This window comes from Notolabrus celidotus, chromosome 21, assembly GCF_009762535.1.
Source record: "Notolabrus celidotus isolate fNotCel1 chromosome 21, fNotCel1.pri, whole genome shotgun sequence".
Classification (NCBI taxonomy): Eukaryota; Metazoa; Chordata; class Actinopteri; order Labriformes; family Labridae; genus Notolabrus; species Notolabrus celidotus.
This window is the reverse complement of record NC_048292.1, coordinates 22310123-22335504: the sequence shown is the minus strand read 5'-3', so window position 1 is coordinate 22335504 and position 25382 is coordinate 22310123. Positions and strand designations below refer to the sequence as shown.

The 25382-nt window shown below is 40.8% G+C and overlaps 2 protein-coding genes across 2 annotated transcripts; one reads left to right on the top strand and one right to left on the bottom strand.

The window, feature by feature from the left end:
- Window positions 1–49: 49 nt before the first annotated feature.
- On the top strand, window positions 50–4071 carry psmc2 (proteasome 26S subunit, ATPase 2). Its single transcript, XM_034673129.1, has 12 exons — window positions 50–245; window positions 551–588; window positions 974–1055; window positions 1555–1654; window positions 1830–1961; window positions 2052–2124; window positions 2305–2400; window positions 2551–2715; window positions 2811–2898; window positions 2997–3199; window positions 3292–3388; window positions 3809–4071. The coding sequence occupies exons 1-12, from the start codon at window positions 176–178 to the stop codon at window positions 3964–3966; spliced, it is 1302 nt and encodes a 433-aa protein (XP_034529020.1). The 5' UTR covers window positions 50–175; the 3' UTR covers window positions 3967–4071.
- On the bottom strand, window positions 4042–24105 carry slc26a5 (solute carrier family 26 member 5). The gene is made up of 18 exons (XM_034673128.1): window positions 23875–24105; window positions 20949–21241; window positions 19754–19893; window positions 19318–19428; window positions 14317–14498; window positions 13939–14103; window positions 13592–13827; window positions 12529–12676; window positions 11912–12025; window positions 11626–11703; window positions 11364–11459; window positions 9535–9641; window positions 9383–9452; window positions 9210–9302; window positions 8128–8232; window positions 7450–7635; window positions 7286–7340; window positions 4042–5284 (listed from the first exon to the last, which is right to left on the bottom strand). Exons 2-18 carry the CDS (start codon window positions 21122–21124, stop codon window positions 5145–5147), a joined length of 2202 nt encoding a protein of 733 aa, XP_034529019.1. The 5' UTR covers window positions 21125–21241; window positions 23875–24105; the 3' UTR covers window positions 4042–5144.
- Between the last annotated feature and the right edge of the window lie 1277 nt (window positions 24106–25382).

Below are 25382 nucleotides of genomic sequence, written 5' to 3'. Positions count from 1 at the left end.
CTGGAGGGTTGTTAAAAGTATTTATAACTGGATGTCCGTCCTCCGAAATGTTCCGACACACACTTCCGCTGAGCGGTCACATAACCGGAAGCTGAAAGCTGCTGTGTAATGGTTCAGTCTGGTCGGAAAGTCAGCTCGTTGTTTTGTTAGAAACAGTTTTAATCTCAGTTTAAATATGCCAGATTATTTAGGAGATGACCAGAGGAAGACTAAAGAAGAGGAAAAGGATGACGCACCCATCAGAGGTAATTGCTATATTCAATAAATGTAAAGAAATAGTTAAAAACATTCCTCATTGAAAAGGAATCTGGACGTTAGCATCTCAGCTAATGTTAGCATTGTCCGTCAAACCAACTCGTGCTCTTTTCTCTGCCTTGTATACACCGTAGAGTATAATACATGTCTTTAAAGATGTTTGGGTGAAAGAATAAAATACATAAGATATAATTTGACAGCATTAGTCGTCTATACTGCTCAATTGCACAGTAATGCTAGCTAGCGGCCGGTTGCCTGTCATGCTAACTCATCCGTGTTGTTTTTATCTTCACAGCTTTGGATGAAGGAGACATCGCCCTGCTGAAAACATATGTAAGTATGGATTTATTAAAGATTGTATTAGTCAGTTAATGTCTGACTAAGACAAGGGAAGTCCCTACAGATGATTGACTCCATGCATTCCTGACAAAATAACTAGTCCTCAGCTTGTTCCTTTAAACTTAGCACACTTAAACCAGTGTGAAGTTGGGCTTAGGATCATTTTCTATAAAATACTTAAAAAAACATTGATACCAAATGAGTTATTTTGTAAACACCTATTACAACTTCATCCTGTCTGAAAAGTAGTGTTTTACCCTGTCTATTTGTTGTACGATACTAAAGCTTGCAATCATTGAATCCTGCTTCTAAGATACCTCACACTTGCCTTGTTGTGTTCTTGTTCTCATCTGGTTGTCTGCATGTTGTTTGTCATCAGGGTCAGAGCACATACTCCAGACAGATCAAACAGGTGGAGGATGACATCCAGCAGCTGCTCAAAAAGATTAATGAGCTCACAGGTGAGTGAAAACAAACACACACTTAATGTCATTACAGGCGTTACGTGTGGGACGTGTGCTCCAGGGTTTGCTTCTATCCTAGCAGGCTCAAAATATATAAACTAGTGCTTTTAATTATCATTTCCAAAGTAAGAACAGAAACCCACTGTGAAGCATCCTTTTCATCTTCTACCTTATCTTTCTGGATTATTTTAACATGTTTTTTATCCTTCCTGTGTTAGTTGATTAAAAATTCATGATAGCGTCGCCTCCGTATGTCAGATCTTATTTTTATGAGCCCTTTATTTATACAGTTTTATTCCTTGTGCATAGATTATGGATTATGGGGTCACACTGTTTTTATTCAAGTACATTAAGTGACATAACTGTTGTATGATTGATGTTGTAGAAATAGTTGATTCGCCCACATACATCAGCTCTTCTCAGTACCTTGTTCAGATGTTCAGAATGTTTTCTTGTTTATATTTAAAGCTCTTTTTTGTGTTCCTTTGTCTCTCAGGCATTAAGGAGTCAGACACAGGCCTGGCTCCACCAGCTCTGTGGGATCTGGCTGCAGACAAACAGACTCTGCAGAGTGAACAGCCGCTGCAGGTAGCAAGGTATAGACACGTTTGGTCTTCATAGTGTCAAGTAACTAATGTAGCCATGTTTTTGGAATACAGCTTTTACTTGTTGTTCTTTTTTAAAGGTTATCAACCATGCTCCCTTTAAGTGTCAAACACATCTTTGAATTGGAGTCTCTAATGTTTGTCTTTCTGTTTTTGACTCAAACAGATGCACAAAAATAATCAACGCAGACTCCGAGGACCCGAAATACATCATCAATGTGAAACAGTTTGCTAAGTTTGTGGTGGACCTGAGTGACCAGGTGGCTCCAACCGACATCGAGGAAGGCATGAGAGTCGGGTAAAGCGTTAAAATATCTGAACCCATAATTCAAAGTCACATCTATGTTGAACATTCAGCGACACTAACTTTTTTATTCTTTGTTTCCAGTGTCGACAGAAACAAGTATCAGATCCATATTCCCCTGCCTCCCAAGATCGACCCCACTGTCACCATGATGCAGGTACGATTCAACTAAGGGACTCATTCATAAAAACAATGTCACTCTAAATACTGAATATGCAACATGTTTTTAACAGTTTCTCTGTCATGTTTGAGATGGAAATAGTTTCCATATTTCACTAGAATTCAATTGGAAAAATCCCAAACTCACCGCTTTATTAATTCTGTTCTCATGTTCCAGGTGGAGGAGAAGCCTGATGTGACCTACAGTGATGTGGGTGGATGTAAGGAGCAGATTGAGAAGCTGAGAGAAGTGGTGGAGACTCCACTGCTTCATGTAAGTGTCCATGAATGAAGATAATTTAACTACCAAAGTCTTTAAGAGTCCCAATCTGATGCCCATACGCTGCAGCTAACAGGTCTAAATATAAACACTTCACACACCTCTGTCCTGATTGATCATTTGTCTTTGTCCTCTTCTAACCAGCCTGAGAGGTTTGTCAATCTGGGTATTGAGCCTCCTAAGGGTGTGTTGCTGTTCGGGCCACCCGGCACAGGAAAGACCCTGTGTGCCCGTGCTGTGGCCAACAGAACGGACGCCTGCTTCATCAGAGTCATCGGCTCTGAGCTGGTGCAGAAGTACGTGGGAGAGGTGAGAAACGAACTCTGCAGAGAACAGAAGCTGTTTGAAATGATGAATCCTGATAAATGTAAACATTCACTCTGCGTTCCTGTCTTTGTTTTCAGGGAGCCAGGATGGTGCGTGAGCTGTTTGAGATGGCAAGAACCAAGAAGGCTTGTCTGATCTTCTTTGATGAAATTGATGCCATCGGAGGTAAAGCTCACCGGACTGCCTCAGGATTCTGTGATGGCCGATTGTTAAACCTGGACCTCCACTTTATCAGTGATTCTTTTTGTTTCTGAACCTCCCAGGTGCTCGCTTTGATGACGGAGCTGGTGGCGACAACGAGGTTCAGAGGACCATGCTGGAGCTCATCAACCAGCTGGACGGCTTCGACCCTAGAGGGAACATCAAAGTGCTGATGGCCACCAACAGACCGGACACCCTGGACCCGGCTCTGATGAGACCTGGACGTCTGGACAGGAAGATTGAGTTCAGCCTGCCAGACCTGGAGGTGAAAAACTCAACCTTGGAGCACACTATGTTCAACTTTTTCCAGATCCTTCTGTGAAGTCATCTTCTGACCTTTTTTGTTCTATGTTTCAGGGTCGCACACACATCTTTAAGATCCATGCCCGCTCTATGAGTGTGGAGAGAGACATTCGCTTTGAGCTGCTGGCTCGACTCTGCCCCAACAGCACCGGTAAGACTGAGAGAGAAGCACCAAAACCCTCATTGTCACATCTCAAATAGACCCACAATCGTACCATAGTTTTCTTCCACATGCTTAATAAAGGAGGTTCTTGACTTCTGAAGGACATTAGCTTTCTTTTATAAGGATTATGAAGTTGCTTATGGGGATACTGTCACCTAGTTATTCTGTAACATGGTGACAAATTTCCCTTTTAAATGTCTGTTCATAAGTGTAGCTCTGTGTTGCCACTAGGGAGTGCTGCAACAATATTTTATCTCTGTCCAATCAGTCAATCCTGAGTTTCAGGTCTTAATATAACTATTTTTTTATGCTAAGAGTTGAACATGACCTCTTTCTTCTTCTTCCACCTCTCCTTCGGTCCTTAAGGATGTTCTTAAATCAGACCTTGACGTTGTGTTTCCTCCCCAGGCGCTGAGATCCGCAGCGTGTGCACAGAGGCCGGCATGTTCGCCATCAGAGCTCGCAGGAAGATCGCCACAGAGAAGGACTTCCTGGAGGCCGTCAACAAGGTCATCAAGTCCTACGCCAAGTTCAGCGCCACCCCCAGATACATGACCTACAACTAACCGCGTGTGTGAGAGTTTCTCGTTTGGCTTCCTGTCAAACAAAGTACAAACAAATATTGTCTTTTTGTTGTTAACTTGTTCACTTAAAATAAAGTTTATTCCAGATTTCAGTCTCAATGTTTTTTTTAAAATAACCTTGATGTAACTTTTTAAAAGGCATCCTGTGTTAGACAGTAACAGCATAACTCTCAGGAATAAGAAAACACTTCTTTTTTTCTTACAGAACATATAATACTACTTTAGTGTCGCACTTAAATTGAGTGCAAATCCACTGTAACAACGATGATAGAGCCTTTGCTCCTTTAAATACACATCGACAGACAAATACAGCAGAAAAGATACTCAGACATCCAGCAGCACACCAGTCTTCAGTAACCATCAACATATGATAACAGCTTAATGAGACGTAGCTTCTGGTCTGCTTCTACAACAAACATGAGCTCCTTTCACACATGCTCAACACTCCTGAAAATGTCCTGACTACACACAGGTGAACTGCTTCTGTGAACGAAAACAGACAGTTTTATTTAGCTGAATTTCCCTGGGAGAAGTCTGGTGAGCTGATGTGAGAAGACATCAGGTGAATTCAACGATCGCTACGTTCAATGTTGAGCACTTTCTCCGCTTTATACTCTTTACTGCTCCACACACTAGTCTGTATTATGTTTTAAACTGTACAGAAGACTTCCTCCTCTTGCATGATCGACTGAGTCGTCCCTCCCCTCACTCAAACAGACTGTACCGATATGAGACAGCTTATCTGGCGGAAATTTTCCCAATATGCATGTGTGAATGGTGATTCTCTAGAAGACGTCAGGGGTTCATGTGTGAAAGGAGCTCTGCAGACGTCATCCTACAAAGGTAACATGGACCGCAGCAGCACACATTTTATCATATTCTTTCAACAGAGCAATAAAAGTGATCTACAAACACCTCAGAAGTACACATCTACATAATCCCAACAGCACAGAGGAATAAGGCTTTAGGAATGTCAGCTGGAAACTCAACACTGAATTTCTGATTAGCCTTATTGACCCGCCTTAGTGGCACTTATATGTTACAAATACTACAAACACTCCTCTATTCAATATGAATGACTGCTCAGTTCATCTCTACTGTGATGTTGTCAGAGAGACGTCCAATATCTGGCCTCCACCTCAGTGACCTCGGAGGTGATGTCACTGGTTGGTAGCAGCTGATGGGCGGGGCTTTGAGTGCTGACATCGCAGCACAGCATCGTGGACGGTGGGGAACACCATCTCAGGGGTCACGGTCTCGTTGAAAAACTGTAAGCTGTCCAGCTCAGACAGAAGACTTCCTGTGAGGCAAAAGAAACAAACTCAACATCAGATCTTATTTTTTAAAAATGTGCAGCCACAAACTGATTTTATATCTGGTCTGCCATGTATGTATCAGGCCAAGAGGAAATGTTTCAGCACAAATAAAGGAAGTCAAAAACATCAGCATATCAAAAACAACTAGAATAAACAGTAAAATGGGAACTAAACAGGGACGGTTAGGGAAGAAAAGAGGAACAAATTGAAGGTACAGTGTGTAGAAATGGGAATATTAAGTGATGTCAAGCGGTCAGACTCTAGGCTGAAACGCTTCCTTGCTCACTCCTCCCCTTAGGGAAGTAATGGTGGACAAGAAGCCCCTGTGATGCATGCTAAGTATGATCATTCTTTAAACCATAAAAACATCTAAATACAAACTCTTGTGTGCACAATAACCACTCTCTTCTTTGTCGTGCATTTCACACAGCCACTCCTTTAGTACAAACACATGTAGAAACATGTCGGTGAAAGGGGGAAGGGGCCTGCCTCTTGTAAAGCTTATAGTTAGAGCTGGATCAGGCTTGGACCAGCTCTTAGTTATGCTGCTATAGGCTTAGACTGACGCACTGGGATCCTGTCTTTCCTTCTCTCTCCTCTCTCCCCCCATCACTTTCTTTAACTCTTCCTGTCCCATTAAATTTACTAACCATAGACATTCTGGAGTCCCTGAGCTCTGGATCTCTGCTGCTGTGGACGTGCCAGACTCCAGCTGCTACAACTACTACTATCCATCTCACCACTATTTTTTCTCTCTCTCTCTCTCTCTCTCTCTCTCTCTCTCTCTCTCTCTCTCTCTCTCTCTCTCTCCTCTCTCTCTCTCTCTCTCTCTCTCTCTCTCTCTCTCTCTCTCTCTCTCTCTCTCCTCTGTCTCTCTCTGTCTCTCTCTCTCTCTCTCTCTCTCTCTCTCCCTCTCTCTCCCTCTCTCTCCCTCTCTATCCCTCTCTCCAACATGGTCTCAGCAGATGTGTGTCTAACATGAGTCTGGTCCTGCTGGAGGTTTCTGCCTGTTAAAGGAAGTTTGTCCTTGCCACTGTAACTTGCTAAATGCTGCAAAGTGCTCTGTTCATGGTGGATCAAGATGAGATCAGACTGAGTCATGTCTGTAAGATGGGACTGGATCTTAACCTGTCTTGATGTTGGGTCTTTGTTAATAATACAACATAGAGTACGGTCTAACCTGCTCTGTTTGGAAAGAGTCTAAGGATAACATTTGTTGTGATTTGGCTCTTTATAAATACAGATTGATTGACATAAGGCTCATTCTAATTTAACAAACAAAATTGTTTTTATACTCAGTTGATTTTATACTCTAACATCTAAACAAACTTATGAATATTTTATTCCATTTCTGCCGAGGCTGTTCTGCTTCATGTCTCTAAATATTACACACTGTAACTTAAACACCACTGATGACTGAAAACCCTAAATGAAACATGAAGAATACATTCAAATAATAACAAGAAATTACATGAAAAGTGAAGGAACTTTCAAAATATGGCAATATGGCATTTCAGATGTATAATTTTCACTGCAGCTGCAGTCTACTTTAAAACTGAATCTGTTTTATTTATTATATATATATATATACTGATGATTTATATTTCCATTAAAGCCTTTAAACTTCAATCTTTAAATAGGTTAAACAAGTAATGTCTGAACACGCAAATGGCATGCAAAAACAACAAACTCATTTACACACATCAACAGACAATTGTCAAATCTTCAGTTGGAATAACAAACATCCACCTGAAGAAACCTTTCAGCTCCTGAGGCTAAAAGTTCTCAGTATGTTGTTTGGAAACGGCTGTACTGTTCCTCTAAATCAAACTAAGTATTTAAATTGGGCTGCGTTTTAAAAAGGCAAACTGTGAGCATTAAGGTCAGTTTCATGTTTCTGATTTAAATAACAGACACAGGTGCTGCTTGTTCCCGTTTACAGTTCTGCTTTTCATAAACACAAACCAGTCATTGTATAGACTTACTGCTGCAGCCGGCGATCACCACGGTAACATCCACAGCTGCGTATTCCTTAATAACCTGCAGAGACACACACGACTCGTTCAGTCACATCAAGACTTCAGATTATAATCCACATTTAACGTTGAAAACGTTCAGAAACATCCTCTGCTGGAAAGAAAGGACAAACCTGTTTGATGGCTTTAGCCCCCACAGAGTCGATGAAGCTGGCAGACGACCAGTCCAGGACGATGAAGTGGACGGCGGCCTCTTCGCTGTCCGTCTCGCTGTGTCGGTCCCCGAGCTGGCCGTTCCTCTGCTCCTCTTCAAAGTGGCTCTGGGACAAAATCTCATTGTTCTCTCCTGGTTCCTTATGCTGGAATGAATCAAAGAAACTTACTCTGCATGACTGGATTTCAACAAGTCATCGTGTATTTAAAGCATCACAGCTCAATAAATCATCAAGACAGGATACTGATCTTAAGATATATGACTCTTGAGAAGGATCAGGGTGAAATCAACACTGTTGTTTATGAGAGATTAAAACAGCATGCCTTCCTCTTTCTCCTGAGATGTTAAGAGTTTTTTTGTTTCTTTAGTGAACCTCTGATTTCTTAGTTTAGGATGAAATGCTAAAAAAAAAATCACTGCCTTCTTCTTCCACGACTAAAACCTGATGAGTCAGCCTCATCCTGAGACCACATCGAGCTGTGAAACAAGTTTTTCAAATGCCCCAGGACTCAAACGCAGCCCTCACAACAGACGCACATAGCACCCTGCATATTTACCCTGTCAACAAGCTGAGTGTACTTACTGTACTGAACTGTACGCAATGAGGACATAAGGAGAGGAGGAGAGGAGGACTTACCTTTGCAGACTTCTTCAGAAGAGACTTGTAATTCCCGTTCACCTTATCCTGCAGTTTCTTTTGGGCTTTGCGCGCAGCTTGTAAGTCTTCAGGAGTCACTCCAGTCTGAACAGAAACCATCGCAGACATGTCAGTGAACACAGCTGCTTAAGGGACAGTACGTTTTCTTCACTTAATTTATACTGCTGAATGTGAGCAAGTCTGTGAGCCAGTGTTCACCTAACCAAGAGAAGATGTTTCAGTGACTGTATGGACTGTAAGCCGCTCAATACAACAACCACAGAGTCAATCAGGTTTTATAGCATTACAGTGTTATTAAACTAGGATTATATGACTTGTACACAGAGGACGTAATCCACCCTGATGGACATGGAGTGTGCAAACATTCTTCATTTTACACCCTGCTTTAATCCTGATGAGGCCAGCAGCTTCATCCCACACAGGCATACCAATAAGAGGGTTTTTCCACTAACATGACTCAACGAAAGCGTAAAAAAAACCTCATTCAAACAGAACAAGACTTTAACTAGGACTATTTTAAAACAGAAGAATCACTTAACTCAGGAATCAACTCAACATCTAGTCATCTTCTGTGTGTGTTTGTGTGTTTGTGTTTCCGTGCACCAGCTGTGTGCTCTCGCGGGTCACGTGAGGTGTTTCTGTCCTCGTATATCACTGAGTCTCAGTGGATTAAATGTCCTCGTGGTCTGCTTTACCCAGATAAGTTTTGACCCAGCTTTGAAAAACTAAAACAAAAAAAAACCTTATCAAAAAGTAAAACCGCAAACTAGAGCAACGTGGAATGATGCCAAGGTGTAAGAGGAAATCCTCTTCTCACCACAACATTAATCCTGACTGTTAGCTTACAGTTGTTCTAACAGCTACTTTGATCACATGACTCTGGGTAACTGTTATTATGGATATCATAATTAAAGCAATGTTTGTTTATACTAGACTTCATTGCAGGTCGAACACCTCAATAAAACCAAGGTTTTTAATCATTTTATATGATAATTGTAATATTATAAAAATGTTCTCTTCATCTTTAGAGCACTTCAAACAGAGTCATTGGGTGGAGATACCTTTTCCTTGAGAGCATTCACATAAAGGTCACTGTTCGCAAAGTAGATTGAAGAGTTGGAGTGGAAAATCTTAATCCCCTCGTATTCAGCCGCCTGGGAACAAAACACACATCAGAGACATGTTCAGCTCGGGCCAGCAGACTGTGAGAGATTTCTCTGGGAGTGTTTTTTACCTCTTCATACTCGTCCACGTCACAGTACAGGCCTGTGCCTGACACATGCCCCAGGACGGCACTTTTAGCGCTGAAACACAGAGAAAGATTTTAAAACTCGTACATTAAATGTGTGTGTTGGTGTAAGAAAATCTGCAGCCTGTGAAAAGCACCTCTGTGTCCTGTAGATGACTGTTAGAATGCCGAATGTGATGGCTACCAGGAGGCCGTAATCCAGGCCCAACAGCACAGATGCTACAAAGGCTACCAGCCAGATCGCCTGAGAGAAAAAAGGGAAGAGGAAACATTTAAATACTGAGATAAGGGGAAAATCTAACATCCACATCCTCCTTTCCTTTTTTGACGGGGTAAAAAAGGCAGATTGTTTCAGTCCTACTATCAATGATACTGACACAGATTCTCACAATCATTATATTAACATCCTTGTTTATATATCTCCTTCATTCCCAGCACTTTAGTACATAGGTAATTCTAACTATTCTGCGCTTCTGTATATACTTTATTATTATTTTATTTTATTACATTTTATCTTTACTTTACTTTATTTTATTTGTATTTATATCTTATTTTATTCCTTCTTCTATTAATATCTGACTTTCTTACAGCTCTGTAATGACTGAATTTCCCTCCCCAGGATAAATAAAGTGTTTCTGATTCTGATTCTTTCAGGACCAGAAGAGAAGAGTGACACTTATCTGAAGGGGATCTTTTGATGTCAAAGACCGTATGAAACATGGACGTAGTCTTAGTGATGTCACCCATTGGTTTCTGAAGAGCGCTCAATCTAACTTTCAGTCATATGAGGTACAGACAAACAGGAGGAGCATAGGAGGGCCCTATACCACGGACATTAAGGCCGTGCCTGCCTGCAAGTCCACTATGTCGCCCTTCTTATTATGCAAATCTATTCCCAACTCTTAGTCCAGCTATCTTTAAAAATGATTTTAAAAACATTTAAACCCTGAACAGCATGTACAAATACAAACAAAAAGGCTATCCAGACCCAACATTTTTGTGCGTAAACATATTCAGTCCTGCTGTAAAGTAGGACATTTTAACATGGGTGCCTGGGGGGATTTTTCTTGGCCTTTGCAGCTTTACACAGCTCTTTCTTAAAGGTTGACTATCACAGAACTTGACTCTGTTTAAGATAAGAATTTTTCACAATCCAAAAATAAATATGCATTCACAAGATGTGGAAAAAGAGCAGAGTTCAGGTGCCAATCTAGGAGCTCAAAAGAGATATTTGTGCTTGTTGTGTTGGACAGTAAAGATCCTTCTAACAATGAAAATGTTTACCTAGAATACACCTGTGACCAAAGTACTAAACATGCATCTCAGTTAATATTTGAAGGAGTGACGAACAAATACTTCCTAATGTGTGGTTTAAAGTTGTTCTTTATAGAGGAAGTGTTTAATAACTTAAGTTTGATTTGCAGACCATGTCTAACCACTGACACAAATCTTTTCATGAAAGTTGTTTTGAATTTGCTCATTTTTCAGAGAATCAAGTCTGCATCATAAAACATAAAATTGCAATACTGTAGAGTATAATGTTTCTTCTTACACTCCCATGTTAAACAAATGTAACATGCGTCTGTAGACTTATAAAACTCTAAACCACATGGATTCACTGTTCTTCAAATTAGCTCTAAATTAATTTATGCAAGACCTAAATTGCCATATTTATTTTTTGGATGCTTTTTAAAAACAGAAAAAGCAACCTGTAAAATGTACTAATACAGGCTAACTTCTTACTGGCTAATGAGGTACGAATGCACCATTTTCTTTATTATGGAGTCATATCCAAAACAATAACTTTAATTTTTGTTTGTCATGCTAAAACCACATTAAAACTGCTTGTAAGCTTTCTTTCAGGGTAGAGTGTCTGATCAATAAAGTCAGAACCAAACATAAACCAGAGCAGTCTAAAATGTGCAGAACGAGACCTCTATGATGGATTTTGTTGTGACAGACTGACCAGTTCTATCTTGCTGGTCCTCCACAGAGTAGGAATGTCCCTGAACTGTTTGAACATCCCCAACAGATTCACCATGATGATGGCAGCCAGCGCAGTCTGGGAAACAGAGCAGAAAATCAATCAGCATGAAACAAAGCAATAAAAAACACATTAGAGTAGATACTTGGCAGACTGATCGGCAGGTTTGGTGCCAGCAGCTCCACTGGTGATGTAAAACTGTCAGACTCAAAGGTGGAAGCCTTGCATCATTATTTTCACCCACCTGAGGGAGCGGTTGGAAAACGAATCCGATGGCCACCACCACAAGCAACACCACCAGAGACGCCAGCAGCCCTGCAATCTGCACAAACAATCAATGAAAACTGTGTCAGTGTCATCTCTAATCATAATCATGGCTTTACAGCATAAATCAGGACAGTGAGTAACTGACTCTGTGTGTGTGTGTGTGTGTGTGTGTGTGTGTGTGTGTGTGTGTGTGTGTGTGTGTGTGTGTGTGTGTGTGTGTGTGTGTGTGTGTGTGTGTGTGTGTGTGTGTGTGTGTGTGTTACCTGAGTTTTTCCACCTGTGCTCTCCTGCACCAGGCTCCTGGACATGGAGCAGGTGATGGCAAACGTTTGGAAGAAAGAGCTGATGAAGTTACAAATACCGAGTGCAATCAGCTCCTGAAACACAGAGGTTTGATGTCAGAAAGTTCAAATAATTAATCATAAATGTAAAACAGCTCATTAGGCAGTGAAGACAGTTTAAACCCATGTAGGAAAAAACAAAAAAAACCTATAACTTGTGTGAAAGGTGGTCGATGTTGACAGAGCAAAGGGCACTGAACTTCACAGAGGATCAGTCATTACCTAAAGCATACTGTAAGTCAATAATGTTTCTCTGCTGTCAAAGTGACTTCTTATATCCAGACTTTCCAGTGCAACATGCAGCTGTTCTTTTTATCCCTCCTTCATCCACCTCTCTCTAGTGTCTGTCTGAAGGATCCTACTCACACATGCTCACAAACACAGCTGAGTGGAGACCCCCAGTTAACATAAATTAGACTTCTGCTGGACAAATCTAGCAGGGAAAGGGTTAATAAAACTCTGTTTAAGACTTTAGCTTATTAAAGGAGGCTGGTTGTGACTCTATAGATTTGTCAGTATCTATAGAAGACCAGACTCACCTGGTTGCCATCCACGCTGTACCCGTGCTTCAGGGCGAAGATCTTTGCAAGTGAGATGCCCATTGAGAATCCCACGATTGCTACAGCAAAGGAGTCTGTGATCAGATTGGGCAACAAGGAGAACATCGGAGCAGCCGGAGGGAGAAGCCTGAAAAGAACCACAAACCACAAATTTAATACTGGCGCTGAAAGGACGAACCTTGCAATTGATGCAACTATGGAAGAGCGACACATGAGTTTGAAGGATAAACATATTTCAAAAGAGTATATTGATAAAATGCAAAAACTGTCTTTGTATCATTGCTCTGTCCATCATTCAGGCTTCTGCAGCATGCTTTTGAGGTTATGTCCTGCCTGCAGAGAACTAAACCCCTGCCCACCACACTCCTTTCTGTCAGGGATGACTTCATGCTGTGAGGGACATGTGTGACAGAGCAACTTGAATAATCAGAGAGGAGCTCCTGAAAATGTGTAGAACATTTCAGGACTGCATATCTAAAAGAGGCTTTAGGTATGGTTTCATCAATAACAGTCGTTCCAGACTCCAGCTGCTACAGACGTGCCGAACTCCAGCGGTAACAGCTACTACTACGTTTACTACTACTATCCGTCTCACCACTATCATCCCTCTGGTCCTGCTGGAGGTTTCTGCCTGTGAAAGGAAGTTTGCCCTTGCCACTGTAACTTGCTAAATGCTGCAAAGTGCTCTGCTCATGGTGGATTAAGATGAGATCAGACTGAGTCCTGTCTGTAAGGCTTATCCTGTCTTGATGTTGGGTCTTTGTTAATGATAGAACATAGAGTATGGTCTAGACCTGCTCTGTTTGGAAAGAGTCTGAGGATAACATTTGTTGGGATTTGGGGCTGTATAAATAAAGATTGATTGATTGACTGATTGATTAACAGCAAGCCTTCCCACACTCAGGCCACCTGTAACAGGATTGTGAATGACACTTTTAAAAAGTTGTTTAAATAACACATCAACTGTTTTTAGAAGGTAGGTTTCTGCTGAAGAAGAAAGTCAAAAGAGCAGACACATACAGTAAGCAACATAACAGCATACCCTGTTGGTATCTTCCCAACCACGTCCACCTTGTAGTCGTTTGATAAGGAGAGGCCAAACGAGACGCCGGTCGACACCATGACCACGATGATCTCTCCCGGTATGGGAATGGGCAGTTTCTTCTTGAAACGCTCGTTCAGGTCTTTGATGCCATACAGGAATATGAGGCATGAGAGGCCCAGGATGAGAGTTGTGACATTGGTGCTTTTGATGTCATAGAATACTGCCTTGACACTCTGGAGCAACAGAAACAGATCAGGGAGCAGGTTTAAATGATCATGTTTCTGCATTCATAATACATCAAACTAAATGCAACAAAACCAGGCAGAGACAATATAAAAACTTACATAAATAACAGCCAGAGGACCACTGAAGCGCTGTGTTTTCACCCCTAGCAGGTACTTTAACTGAGAAACAACAACATGCACAGCTGCAGCCGTAGTGAAGCCTCGCACCAGGGGCTCTGTGAGGTAGATTGCAACAAACCCAAACCTGAGAAGACCTAGGACAAACTGGGAAAAATGAAGCAGAAAGAGAGAAATAAGGAGGGAGAGTTAATGCGATGAGAACAAACATCATAATTGTGTTTCAAATGTAAACATGAAATGGAGGTGTGGATACAACAACAGTGATCCTGCTGCTTTGGATAAACACTGATTTCTAGAGTGTGAGAAGATTGTGAGCGAGCGGTATCGCTGTCATGTTTTGGTTGTCTTGAGGCTGACCTGGATGATTCCCACCAGCGTTGTGAGCACGACAGCCACCTGAACCCGTCTTGCGTCACGCTTTTCCACATCCAGGACGGCAGACATGTTGGATCCGTTTGCAGGAAAGACGAGAAACATGTTGTCTGGAGCTTCTCTTACTGCAACCCCACCAATCATCAAACTGATCACTGCGAAGGTGCCTGCAGAATGGACACATAAATGAGACTTGACTTTGCACGGGTTTCTGGGGTCCACTGTAAATGAAGAGCATCTGTTTGTGACAGAGTATCCCTCTGAATGAAAAGGCCATCTTGCCCAGCACTTGAACAGCAGCCCAGTTATTCCTTTACACTCTCTGCCAGAAGTGAAGGGATCTTTATTTCCACAGCAACCTGCTCTCAGACATCTAAATTAAAAGGACCTAAACTCTTCCAGTTATTCACTTCAAACTAGAACTTTTGTTTAAAAAAGTTGAGCAGGTTTGGTTTATAATGTCCAGTGATCAGATGGACTCAAAGGTTAGAGCTGACATCTGAGAAGACTTGGAGCTCTCTCTTGGAAAGAAAGCAGTCAGCCAAGGGAGAAGTGTGGGAGAGAGGGTCACTGACATTTCACAGTCCTGCTGCTCTTTTCAAATGAGGCCGCAGAGAGTCTGAAGTTTATTCAATGATCACCGGATGCTGTTTTCTTTTTTACCCCCCTTTTTAAATATTTCCTTTCCTTGTGATCTGGCACAGAGAGAAACATATGCATCTTTATTTAGCTTATTTAGTGTGGGACAGAGCAGGTTGGCAGTATGAGCCCACCTCGGCACCGACAGTGGACAGAAACCTGGCTTGCTGAAAAGGCAGACAACTTAAAGACCTTTAACTTAGACCAGGGTAACCATTAACAAACACAATCAAAACACCATGTCCTCAACACAGCTATACATTTACAGATATCTTTCCACTTTCCACACTGACGGTAAGGCGTCTCATTTCAGAGAAAGTTTGTTAATGGTTCAACTCTTTGTTCAAAAACCAGATCACCTCAGACTTGCTTAATTCAATTTCCCTGACCTGTGAGACTTCGTTATCTCTCCAGTGGACCTCTCTGGTTTTTGCATCCGGGCTCCCCTGCTAAAGATGTTCTGTATGTAAACATGTAAATATAAAATTGGCTACTCATCAGAACGTAAACCACATTTTTAATCCAACACATTTGACACATATGGTCTCATAACATGTTTGCCTTTACAGTGGGGACATAAAAACATGTCTCATTTCTCATCAAGAGCGTATTTCACCTTGCCCCTCCATGGTGTCCAGTGCAACTAAGGGGTCATGCATTTGTGTGTGTGTGTGTGTGGTGTGTGTGTGTGTGTGTGTGTGTGTGTGTGTGTGTGTGTGTGTGTGTGTGTGTGTGTGTGTGTGTGTGTGTGTGTGTGTGCGTGTGCACGTCCTCCTCTGAGTGAAAAGGCCACCCTGCCCAGCACTTGAACAGCCGCCCAGTTATTCACCCTCACTCTCTGCCAGGAGTCAAGGGATCATGACTGATACAGCAACTGTCCATCAGGAATAGGGTTGCAAAGGGGTGGAAATTTCCGGAAAGTTTCTGGTAAATTTCCATGGGAAGTTAAGCTGGGGAATTTTGGAAATATTCCAAATTGTAAACTTTCCATGGGAATCATGGGGATTAATTGGAATTAACTGTGAATTGAGGGTAATTTAATGGAAAGGTATCATATGCAAGTTTAAATAATTGTTTTTTTAATAAGCAGACATCCATACAAAATAATACAATTACATTTGATATTTGTAAGTTAAACATTAGTACCATACATCAAATGTGTTATATTACCACATAACATCATCAGAACTTAGTCCACAGGGTCAAATGTGTGTCTTCAATAGTCTTTTGCTCTGGGCTCAAAAGTATGGTCCAGGATTCTAGGAATCATCTGTGCATGTGATGGAGGAACGCACAGTGCATGTAGTGGGTGTGGTCTCAATAGCCCTGCAGTAAGCAGTGTGCTATGTGCATGTGATTGAGGAATAGCATAGGTATTCAAATGTACTTGTATGAAATCGGGTTGTTTTAGTCAGGATTATGCTAAAACATATTTTCCCCAACTATATTTAAGTTCCCTATTAAGAGCCAACCTTCAATTTAGTAAATTCCTGGTTTATTCCCATAAATTCCTGTTAATTCCCATGGAAAGTTTCCAACTTTGAAAATTCCCAGAATTTTGCAAACCCTAATTAGGAAGTGGACTCACAAAATTGGAGCTCCTCATCTCTTCAATCTCATCATCATGATGATGAAATGTTCAGATATCAAAGTGTGTTGATACTCAGTTCTGTACAGATAAACAACCTGACTGACTCATTTCCTTTTAGCAGCACATGACCTAAAAACATTATTCCACAAAGAGGGATCAAACAAGTCAGTCAATGATTCTTAAAAATCCAAATAAAATAGTGTTTGGTCGCTTCTAGAGCTGCAGGTTTCTGCTCTCAAATCTAAAAACATCAGGTATCAATGTGACTTAACAGAAGACTGAACGCAGAGATCAGGTGTGCACCTCAGGGCTACTGTAGAGGCATGACGGTGCCACACGTTCTGTCAATAGATCCCTGTCATATCAACACTGAATTAATAACAGTTCGCTACCCGGCTTTCTTATTAATCAACCAGCTGTGTTCAGTAGGGATGTAACGGTATTGTAAATATCGAGGTATTTCGGTATCAAAATTCTCACAATAATACCGTGGCGTGTGACGATATCAAACAGGAACTCGGAGTACTCCCGCTAATGTAGTTTTTTTCTGGCATCATTGAGTGGGCCGGTCTGAGAAGCAAACACCATCTCCCATGATCCCCTGCGCAGTGCAGGAAGAGATGGCAGAAAGCACAGAGGGGGAGCAGAGCGGAAAACTTTAACTAGTGGAACCTCCCGCAAAGTTTAAATCAGAAGTATGGACGCATTTTGGTTTTGCAGGAAACAAAAACGATAGAGGAGAAAACATGACGGACATGCCAAAAAAAACAAAACAGTTTGCAGACACTGCCAGACCGCGATCGTCTAAAAGTCGGGGAATACAAGTAATATGAGAACACACCTGATGAATCATCACCCTGCAGCCGTTTTCACTGGGGGACAATGAGGGATTTAAAAGAGATATTTTTTTTAATTTGCTTGTTACTTGAAACACTGGATGTGCCTGCACTGCTCATTGCACTTGAAAATACCTGTTGGTAGTAGGGCTGTCAACGAATAGTCTAAATTCGAATATTAAAAAAAACGGAGATTCGATTATGAAAATTAATATTCGACTGTGGAAAAGAAACACATCAGTGGCTGCTTTGCGAGTGGGCGCCCTGCATGACGGGTCAGGGACAGGTCACAGGAGTCACACATGCACAGCGTGAAGCAGACGGCAGAGAGAAATCCTTCCGTCCCCGGATCCTCAGTGCGCTCTGAACGCGTCTTTTCCACCGTTGGGAATATACTGAATAAAAAGAGATCGGGCCTCTTCACACTGACTGTCTTGTGTTTTTGGCAAATAACCTGTCCGGCCTAAGACCCTACATTGACAGTGGACTAAAAGAGCCCGACAATCAGTGACACTGGGATAAATGCAGTTTTTCCTCTTTTTTTTTATACAAGCGCCAAGAATGTAAGTGGACTACTTTTTCGTTTTTAACTTCAATTAATGTTAATAATATTTGCTTCAATCACTGAATGAAGCCTGCCTATATTAGGGACAAGAGTCGGGACCTTTAATTGCTCGCACAAGTCTTGTTCAGCACTCACTCAGCGCACTGCGCACAGACAGAGGGGAGGGGGGCGAGCGAGCGAGAGGTCTACGGTCTTAAAAGTGATACGGCCATTAGGTCATTTACTTGTTTTGTAATGTGTGGGTAGGTTTGAGGCATGTTAAATCTGAAATAAAAATACATATACAAGTAGTTATCTCCTTGTATTAGTTTTTCCACCTGTTATTGACATAATGCACAAATATAGATATTCGAATGGTTCGAACCTATGGGTTTTTTAGAGCGAATATTCGAACGTCATTTTGGAGCAATTTTGACAGCCCTATTTGGTGGTAATAAATGTGATTAGAACATTTGAGCATTATGTTTGTGTTCAATTACAGTAAGTGTGTTTATCCTTATCATTCCTGGCACTTTATTTTCCACACTATGACATTTTTTCAAAGTCATCTTTTTTTTTTTGACAATACCGCAATAATACCGTACCGTGGCCTTAATACCGTGACGATAACGTACCGTGAGATTTTAATATCGTTGCATCCCTAGTGTTCAATGCTTGATTCTGATTGGTCAAAGCCCCTTGACATGGTTATTAATTCTGAATAGCAAAGGTGACACCAGGGGCGACCTGATCACACATTTCAAATCAATCTGCAGAGAGGAGTTACGTCACATCTCGTTCACGGCGTATGATTTCACCTATTCCTGTTGACCATGTGGCAAAAACATTACTCTCCAAAAGCATCAATAGACATCACGGCAATGTTAAAAACACACAAGAAGCTGAGCGAGAGAGACGTCGACCAAATTGAAGACACAAAGCGACCTCAAACCACAGCACGATGTGGGCTCTGGCAGAGTTACAGGACTGGTTGAGGGAGAAGAAAACGCCAACAGACTTTTAAATTCTGGGGAAGGAGTGGGCGCTAAAATTGGCTCAAACCAGAAGTTCTTCACAGGAGCTTTAAATACGTAATCGACACAATGTGAGTATTTGTGAAGGCAGAAAGCTTGACAGGCGTGAGTAAAGAGGGGGCTTGACTACCACAAAGTGTTCACTGTATTAACAAAACATTTGACATCTTGTTAAACACAACAGGGACAGAATCTAAGAACAAGATGAGGAAGTTTTGAATTTCTGTGGATGCACCCGGACTTTGTTGAATCCTCAAACTGGCACCCACCACAGCTTGATGCAGGACATGTTCATGCTACAGAGTGAAACCTCTACCAGAAGCTTTATGTTTATGTTCTTACCCACGGATATGTGTCTGGATGTGCCGAAGAAGGTGTAGAGCAGGACCGGGTAAAAGGAGGAGTACAGACCATAAACTGGAGGCACAGCAGCCAGCATAGCGTAGGCCAGACCTGTGGAGCGGAGGAGAGGGAGATGTAAATAAACAGAGCAGTCCCAGGAGCAGAGCGATTTCAACACAACGTCAGAGCTGCAGAGATACAACAACAAAGACAGCGTGAAGCTGGAAGCAGCTCCTCTAGAGTCAGCAGCTGCTTTTCACAGAGCATGTCTTCATACCCTGAATTAGCAGCTTAGTACTGAGTTACCTTCGAGTCTGTAACATTTCACACTTCAACAATCTGAAACTGTGATTCTGTCAGGGATACCGACAGGTGATTGAGTAAATCTGTGAGGTGTTTAAGGTTTTTGGAGCTCTGCATCTGATGATTCGCTGACCTTGTGGGAGCTGCACCACTCCTGTGCTGAGGCCTGAGACCACATCTGAAAACAGGTACTCCTTGACCGGATAGGATGGAAGCCATGTCAGAATCGGCAGGAAAGTGAACAGTGCTGCCTTGGCTTTCCCTGAAGAACACCTGCAAAGAAAAGGCAGATTAATATTATATAAAAATAAGAGGAATTCCTTTGATTTTTTTGCACACAATCATAGAAAATGCATCCTTCTTTCACAGGCAGTCTCACCTGACAGCAGTGGCTTTTAAATATAGATATTTCCTCCTCAAATAAAACATGTAGTGAGTTTAAAAAGAGATTAAAGAAATTTTTGGCTTATATGCTGAAGAGATGACTCAAACTGTAACTGCTTGACAAAATTGATAAACAATCTTTGTTGATATACAAATAGATGATTCAAATATAAATCTTTGTGCCGTCTCCTGCGTCTGATTTCTGAGTTGAACATACAAGAACCCCTTAATGAGCTCATTTTTATGGCTAAATAACATCCTGATAAAAATGTACAGTCACTAAGAGCGGGGTGGGAGTGTTGGGTTTCCCAGGAAAGAGACCATAAAAAGATCATTTATGTCTACACAGGATAACGTCAGAGCAATAGAAATGTTGTTTTTACTGCTTTTTCCCGGATTAAGGACCATAAAAAGACATTTAAAGTCAGGAATGTAGTGCAAAGTCATTATTAGTCAGTGGCTACATCAACAGAGTCTAAATCTTCAATCCTAAGAGCAACAAGAAAGTGTTATTATGCCTGCAGTAGATCACTTAAAAGGGCTGCAATTAAATTATCTTCAATTCCAACAAACTCATAGATTGTTTCCATGATACATCAGTTGCTAGTTTAGTCAAAGTACATCGAAATATGTCTAAAAAGCTCAAACTGTTTCCTTAACTGCAAAGTTCTGTCTTCGAATTGCTTGTTTGTCCAGCCAACAGTCAAAAACTGATAAACTCTTACATTTAAGAGGACGAGGAATTGTTTGACATTTACTAATTAATAAATTACTGATCAAAGTACTGATCTGTGATCAAAGTAGCTTTTGGATTGGAAAATGAATTAATTGACTCGTAATTTAAGTCTAAACTTGAAGGGAAAGGTCAATCAGCACAGCAGGTCTTGTGGTAACCAGGATTCAGAATAACATCCCCAGACTGAAAGCCCTCACTCTGAACCTACCTGAAGCGCTGTGCCAGCCTCTGTCGGAGGTTTGTGGACTTCTCCTTTCGGTGAAGCTCCGTCCTGAAGAAGTCTTCATCACAGACCGGGCGCTCTATCCTGTACATGAGCAGAGTTTCTGCATCCACCGGAGCCTCAGCTTCCTCTGGCCCCATGGTTACATCAGGAGAGCTCATCTCAATGAGTCAGAGTGTCTCTGCTGTTGTTTATGTCCCCTGCTTCTTAAGCTCCGTCATTGCTCTGGCTGGTACATCCCCATTCCTTTTACTGGCTGTCTGCTCCTCCTCCTCTTTCTGTTTGGATGACAGGAGAAGACAGGAAAGATATGTAAATATAACAGGTTTGCATTCAAGTTTCCATTTTTAAACAATACCAGGAGGGAAATGATGCAACTAATCTGGCGTGTGTTCATTCTTGAGCTGATAACAGGGACTCCTTCTGGATTTGTAACTTCCACTTTTTCATCAAACGTCTTGCAAACATCTCTGGCCAGTTCATGCAAATACACAGGCTGTGTAATATGTGATCTATTAATAGGATAAAGCCCTCTGAACACAATCATATGGGGAAACAGCTCCTGTGTGTAAGCTGGAACAGGACAGGTGACAAAGATCTTTTGTTGGGGGAGAATACTTCTCATTCAGAAGTCACGCAGACACATGACATGATAAGATATCTACAGAATCAGGAACTCAGAATTATATTTGAATAAAAAATGGGAACTTAAAGCTACGTTTAAAAGAATTCAGAGCTAAGGGTGCAGCAGTGAGGACGAGATAAACATCAGGATGATTTTATTATTCCTGCCGCTGTAGTTTCAAGCCTCCTTTTACAAACAACATGTTCGTTACAGGCTGCACATTATTCTTACGCATCTTATCTGACATTGGAGTTCCAGTGTGTATTTGTCCCAGGACGTTTCATAGCTGTGGACAAAGACGACCTTTATCAGTGGAAAATATTACACCACATGTTTGGCTATCAATAAAAACAGGAACTTCTACTTCAATCAGCACAATCATGTCTCAGACCCTCACGTTAGAGCAAAGTTTAAAGGTTTGGGTGCACGGGAAGCTTGCAGACTATTAAACATGAGTCAAATTTTCTTCTGCATAGTCTCTATTATGATGAATTTATTATATTATTTATCATCAGTGTACCGATGATGCCAAATACAGAGATTCATATGGCATTCTGTAATATTCTGAGTACTTTTTGGTTGATAAAATATTGCAATGTATTTATTTTAGGACTTTCTTGCAATTTATCATAATGGCAGAATTGCTGTATCATTAAATTATCGTTATCATGGCCAATGACTCGGGTATCCTGTCTTGAGTCACCCTGATACTCCCAGCTTTAATCAGGATGATACTTTCACGTATTAATGACCTCTCCATATTGAGTCCTAATTGTCTTATTTGATCCTAACCTCGGCACAAAACCAACTTCTTCACGGTGAAAACTGGGTTCAGTTGTTCAGCCGTGAACATTATTTAATAACAGTCAAACCTGATTGATGATGAAACCGAGGTCGGATAATGAAGAGATTCAATGGCTCTACAGATGCCGCTGGTGTTTCAGTGTAAAGTGTGACCCTGTTAACTGGTGACTGTCAGCCAAGTGTGCCTCTCACAAATGCTTTCAGTTTTTCATTAAACACATATCTAATGAGTTTATTTTTATATTACAATACACAATAAATTAGGATGTATTCACGAAGACGTCACCAGCTAGCACGGTCACTCTTAACACCAAAACATCGCTTGCTCTGAAACGGTCTTAATCCTGTCTGAATTCCGGAGAACTTCAGTCCGTGGTGGAGTATCGATTCTGACAACCAACCACAGAACAACCAGACTCTTTGATGCTGCGTACAGTTTTAATTCAGTGTTTAAAGCTTGCTAACTCATTGGAATGAACGGAGCTAAACACCGCTTCTGTTGCCAAAATGCACACACACTTCTTCAGTGAGTAGGCTGTGAAGGGGTCTAATAAGTCCTTGGCTGTTGCACATTTTCATATTACAGACGTCTTTTATTTTGAAAATTGTTGGTACATTCCTTTTCCTTCAGAATTTACTGTTTGTAAATTTGTGTCAGGATTGTCTCTTGTAAAAGTGTTTCTGATTTTGTATGGTTTTTTTCTTAAATGTAAATTTGTTTTGACCTAGGTTAAAAATGTTTAATGTGATTCATTTCATAAATTGTAAAAATGTTTTCCAAAATATAAATTTGTCTCCAACTTTGTAAAAGTGTTTCATTCTTTGTAAATTTGCATTGCACTTCCTAGCCACCCTATGAAGGACTTCATTGCAACATGTTAACCCAATGGTAATTTCCATTGACTTTATCTTGTGTAATTGTCAAAGGTTGGTTACAAGATGAATGTGTGATGCTTGATCTTTTAAAGGGCCATGTTTTTATTTATTTTAAAGTGTAACAGTAGTGAGGTGTTAGTAATATCTGAGGGGCTGTACGTGCCAGTTCACAGTCTCATGTCCATGTTGGAGAGTCGACCACTGTTACCAGATGCAGCCAGTGATAAAGCTGCCACTGACGCACCTGTTACTATCATCTCTGACACTAAATAAACCAGTTACATTCTATGTTTATTTTTTATCTCATTTAACAGTATTAATCATTAAGAGTAGCTCTCTGATTTTAAACATGTCTTCATCAGTTTTCTGCCTGACGCTGAGCCGTTTCCTCTCCTTTACGTTAGCTGTTTAAGCTAGCACGTTGCTGATAAATGAAGGACAAACAGTGATTTAATGTTCTAATATCGAAATAATAATCATCATAGTTATATTTGAGTTACAAGCATCGACCAGGGTCCAACTCTACTCCCCTCAAACCAGCAGCAGGGTTTCTCCTGTTCCTAAATCCAAGCTAACTCAGTGATGCTAGCAGAGACAGACTCTTACCTGAGTCCTCCTCCAGCTCTCTGAGGGTGCTGTGGTGAGGATGAAGATGACGAAGGAGGATTATATTCATAAACTGAAGTCTTTAGTTGAAGTTTAACAAGGACACCGTCCTCTCCGGACAGAAGCAGCCGTTTATGAGATACTAACAAAGATAGTTCACGCAGACAGGATGGATCACTCCAGAGGAAAATTCCTCTCACCCTTCCAGGCTGCAACGATGGCCGTTCATCCTTTACGCATGCGCTGTCCTCGTTTACGCTCTGATGTTCCCCGAGTTTCAGGAGATCACAACATTTATTTATTTATTCTGTGTGTGTCCAAGTTTATGTTTGCTGAGCTGCAGGGGCGTGTCCAGAACCGGGGTGGCCCAACTGAGGCCCCCCAGGCAGGGGTGGCCAGTGCATTTACAAATAAATAACATTTACCCTTTCTGTCTTCACAACCTACTTTCATTAAAGTATTAAACAGTTCTTATATTCCTTTTGACTTAAAAAAAAAAAAAAAACATGACAAAGTGGCATAAATCATCTAAGCTTAATTCTTTAAGGACTTACAAAAGATGTTATTTCAAAGTCACATTTGAGGGCACTAATAAAGAAACCCCACCTCTGACAAGGCACACAAGGAAAAAAATATTTTTTATGAATTAAGAATATACTCAAAAAAATAAAAATAAAATGCAAATATATTTAATGAAAGCAAAATGATTTAAAGGTAAATGTCTTTCACAAAATATTAAGATTTTCTAAATTTGTTGCATTCAGGATTTTCTTTTTTGTATTCAATTTGTTAATTTTTTAGAATTTTTGAGTCATGTGGAATATTTTTGTGCCACATTTGATATTTTGGTTTGATTTTAAAAAAAATGAATTTTGTATATTTTTGGTATCAAATGAAATATTTTGGCATCAAGAGAATACATCCTTTCTACAGCCTCATATTTTTTTACATTAATAATTATTTTTTTGATTTCAAAGATTACCACACTTTCTATTGTGTTGATCACGTCTGCTTTTGTTTGTAGTGTGAATTATTTTTTAGAACCAGAAAAAGAGTGATATCAATATTTCATAATTAATTTGAATTAATTGAATTATGAAAAAGTGAAAGGTTGGATTATGAAAAAAATAAAATGTTGATTTAAATCAATTTGAATAGATTCTGTTATCACACGGTATCCATTGTGTGCATTTGTCAGACTAATGTAGTAACTTCCAAACTTCTGATAGATCAGAGTGAGAGCTCTTGCGTCGTTGTGGATCTCAGGTTGTTTGGGGGCAGGGATCTGGATGATGAAAGCAGAACCGCCTTTCACGTCCTGACGTGTGAAGTCACGAGGCTTCCTGCTACAGCTTCCACACTTTCACACTTTCACATGGTCCAAACAAAGCATAGACATATCTACGGTCCAAAGCGAACAAAGATATGCAGGGAGGGGAAACTGTCACTGTGTTGTTCCTAAATTTAAAATCTAAACTGTCTCACCTCTATCTTTATTATAATTCACA